Here is a 4,121-nt window from a genome sequence, read left to right on the forward strand (position 1 = left end):
AGTTGAATTCTGGAGTCGGGGAAACTTGGTATATATAATTTCATAGACGTTTAAGAGCTAAAATGTACTGATAAAAAAACAAATCTTGTGACCTCGAAATTTTTTAATCACTGTACGTCATTCATAACAATGCACATGTCTTGTTATATACGCCTGATTTTTATAATGCAACGCGTTTTCCTGAACACAATTTCTTGTTTATGCAGATACTAAATCCAAAGGCTAGCTACAACTATACAGGAAGGTTTCGCGGATTAAGTCGTTTTAGATTCTTCCGCAGAACTGTCTCAACTCCGCACCATTGTGCGGCAATTTGTCTCACCCCACTTCCAAGCGTGGTTATATGATGATAATGATGATTATTATTATGGTGGTAGCGGTTGTGGTGACGATGGTGACCGCAGTCGCAATTTATCATCTAGAGTGCGGTGCCTCGCGCACTAAACGGCCTTTGTCGAGCATGTCATGGGCTTCGGTTGTGGAAACTTGTAACACGGTTTTAATGCAAGAGTGCAGCGCTCGTGCAGGACTTCATCTACGCCACAAGAGCATGCGGTGTGGTATAGGTTGCAGTGTTATCTGAGCTCATGGCTTTTAAGGACCAGTATTTAATTGCATTTATCATTCATTTTCGTTCCGAGAAGCCGCAGTTCTGCCTGACAATGGTGTGCCTTGACAAGTAAAAAGATACATGAATGGAGGATGATAAAGCATATTCACCCTACTTGGACCAATGGACGTCGTTCGCGGTACATACCAACGTTTTTAGATCCCTTTCAGTTTGAAAGCTGCGGCGCGGGGAGTGTCGCCTTTCCGTTTCCTACCGCGCAGTGGCGCTCGCCACGCTGTTTGCCCCAAAACCCCAAAACGTTGGTTTGCCCGACTGGCGCGGCCCTTTGTACCTGCGCTCGCAGTGGTTTTGCACGTGTGCGTGTTTGTGGTGTGTGGTGCCGTGATTATTGCCACTTGCTTATGTCTACGAAGTGAGTAGCGAACATGCCACGTTGCTTCGTGCCCGGCTGCAAAAGCGGTTATGGCTCCCAGACACCTGCTACCGGGAAAAGACATTTTCTTCGGCAACCCTGTACATCTCCTAGAATGGCAGCGCATGATTCCCCGACTGGACAGACAGCTTTCCAGCTCTTTCGTTGTATGTGATGTACACTTCCAAGACGAGGATGTACTCACCAGATTAATGGTGACACTGTCGTCATTCCGCGCGACAAGTGGGCATGAATCTCATCCTACAGTTGTGAGCTTTACCCAAATATTTCGACTGCTGCGTGGAAGTGTGGAGGGTGCACCGAGTGCTGTGCTTGTGGGTGTTCAAGACACACTGAAGAAATGCAGAGAAGCACACCGATGCAAGCAAGCTCACCTGCATGAACTGATTGAGTCGAGGATGCTCGACTTAACTTCTGAAGTTGACACGCCCGATCACAGTGACAGTGACCACATTTACTCGAAAGCAGAAGTCGATGAAAGCATACTATACTATTTTTCAGGCTATGTGGTCCACAAATTCTCCAAAACCTCAACTTGCACTTCCTGCATGGAAGATATCAGCTCTCATGTGCCAGTTGTTGGCAAAGTCGCATACCTTACAGTGTATAAAAGCTTCAATCAAGGATGCCTAAAGCATCCCACAACAAAGGTGCTAGAGTTTACTAATATTGTGAACAAAGCAGTTTCGGTTTCCTTGAAAGGAGGTCCAGTTTTTGGGGACATTTTTTGGGATGTGCTTGATGAGCTGGAATTCCAAAACCTTGTCCGGCTTGGTTGTGCAGAACATAAGGCCACTTTTACATGCCAGGTTCTGCATTTCGTCATAGTTACACGCATGCACTTCTATGCGAGAGACCAGAATCGCCAGCTGGAAAACAGAGAAAAGGTTGCCATTGCAAATAAAAAAGCTCGCCTTCTGTAGCCATTCTCTCTGTGCTTCCAACTCAGTGTGCCTGCATTTAATGCTTGCCTATGCTCACTGAAATTAACACTCTAAAAATTAAAGTGCAAAACGCTGCTCCCGGCTGTGCGATCATTGCAAATAAAAAGCTCGTCTTCTGCAGCTATTCCCTCCGTGCATCCGGCTAAGTGTGTCTGCATTTAATCCAGTGAAATCGGCATTGTAAAAAACGTGAAAACGCTGCTCGTATGCGCGGTGCTCTGTTGGTAAGAGCGCGGAATTTCGTGAATGCGAACTAGAAACGGAACATCGCTGGTTCTCATTCCTTAATGTGCCGTGCATTCTCCCGAATAGCTATTGATAGCTTTACTCCAACAAATACTAAAATGTCCAGGATAAACGTCGCAAATGCGATGCGATAAAGCGCGAGGCAAATAAACGATCTTTTCTTTTTTTTTTTCGAACTGGCATCAGCCTGCTCTTTACCTCACCCAGCCTGTACCCTCAGGCGAAACAGTTTTTTTAACCATGAGACTGAAGTTTTAACGTGACAGCTCCAAAAGCCCAGCAAATTTGAGCTCTACGTGTCCGCTCCCAGTTTTATCCTGGATGAGAACCGGCGAAGGCAGCCACCACACCAACAGCAGAGTGCGAGCGGTTTCGGGCCGACAGCGACAGCAGCGCCGCGTGTCGAGTGGAAACGGACGGGAGCCGCTTTCTCGGGAGTGACTCGGGGGAGCTTGCAAACTGAAAGGAATCTAAAAACGTTGGTACATACATCGTTACTGTGGCCCGTCGGGCTAGCGCAGGAAACGGGGAAGCTGACTTCCCAAAGGAGAACATGAGAGAGCTTTGAATTGTATTTTCGATGCTTTGCGGGGCGCATGTCACTGTAGCATTTTGCACAGAATATCTCCGGTACCTGATCGAAACACTGGGCTCATTTGCTTAAAAGGGCCTTCCCTGGACATTGGCACTTTAAATGGTATCTCTTACGAGGTGGAATGTTGAAGTCTTTGAGGGTCGCCTCTACAGAGGAATCATCATTTGATGATAATAATAATAATAATAATAATAATAATAATAATAATAATAATAATAATAGGTTCATAAGAAGGAAAAGGTGCCGTATATACTTAACAAAAAAAAAACATTATGCACCGCCAACTAGGCCTCCGATCTGTGTGCAACGTGCGCGTTGCTGGACTCGAAGTTCCTCAATTATATGCGACACCTGTTTCAGTGGACACCTGTACCGCGCCGTAAAGAAGGGGAGGAAGGTAGGAGTGAAACTGGAAAGATAAATACCATTTCGAGGACCCACGGTTCTTCCATCTACAGTATACGTGCACTGACGCTGCTCAGCACAATGCGGCGTCGAGTTTCACCTCCACCGTAACGCGACCACAGGGACCAGAATCAAAGTTGGGTCCCGGCCCCGCCTCAGTAGTCGGACGCCGTACCACATGTATGAGCTACCACAGCGGACGCTATCTAGCAGTGTCTTAACTTAGCCATGAGGAGTCAAGCTACTGTGCTGATGTAGGGCAGCCCGAGCCCTCCTCTGCTAGTCGACAGGTGCAGGAAGGGGCGCGCAACGAGAGACGTCCTACAACCCCACACCAGCGCGCCTATCAAAGACGCGAGACGGCCAGCCGTGCGGCGCGGCAAGACGGCCACTCGCACCACATAAAATGCGAAACCGCACGCCCGAGACTTCACTAACGCGACCCTGGAATTAAGCGACGACTCGAAGCGCGCGGCGTCAGCGAGAATTCTGGTTGTGCGTGAAACTGCTAGTAAACAGACATGTTAAATATGTTCAGAACGTACTTCATTGGGCATACACTGATATATAGGAAGGGAAAGGCGTGGTAACTGTCACACTTGTTTTGATTGATTGATTGATTGATTGATTGATTGATTGATTGATTGATTGATTTATAGGAAGGGAAAGGCACGGTAACTGTCTCACTTGCTTTCTGTGGACACCTGAACCGCGCCCTAAGGGAAGGGAGACTGATTTATTTATAGGAAGGGAAGGCGCGGTAACTGTCTCACTTGTTTTCTGTGGACACCGCAACCGCGCCGTAAGGGAAGGGAGTAAGGTGGGAGTGAAAGTGGAAAGAGAGAAAGAGGAGCCGTAGTGGAGGGCTTTGGAGTAATTTCGACCACCTGGGGATCTTTAACGTGCGCTGACATCGCACAGAACACG

The 4,121-nt window shown here is 47.5% G+C and overlaps 1 protein-coding gene across 1 annotated transcript; it reads left to right on the forward strand.

The window, feature by feature from the left end:
* Positions 1-1,195: 1,195 nt before the first annotated feature.
* Positions 1,196-2,077, forward strand: LOC146179059 (uncharacterized). Its single transcript, XM_084580100.1, has one exon. The coding sequence runs from the start codon at positions 1,196-1,198 to the stop codon at positions 1,925-1,927; it is 732 nt and encodes a 243-aa protein (XP_084436226.1). The 3' UTR covers positions 1,928-2,077.
* The last annotated feature ends 2,044 nt before the right edge of the window (positions 2,078-4,121 follow it).

The sequence above is a fragment of the Amblyomma maculatum genome, chromosome 9, assembly GCF_055883805.1.
Source record: "Amblyomma maculatum isolate TAMU_Amacu chromosome 9, ASM5588380v1, whole genome shotgun sequence".
NCBI classification, from domain to species: Eukaryota; Metazoa; Arthropoda; class Arachnida; order Ixodida; family Ixodidae; genus Amblyomma; species Amblyomma maculatum.

Bases quoted from the DNA above. Each gene is read 5' to 3' on its own strand.
- LOC146179059 (XM_084580100.1), top strand. From the start codon at position 1,196: ATGGTGACACTGTCGTCATTCCGCGCGACAAGTGGGCATGAATCTCAT.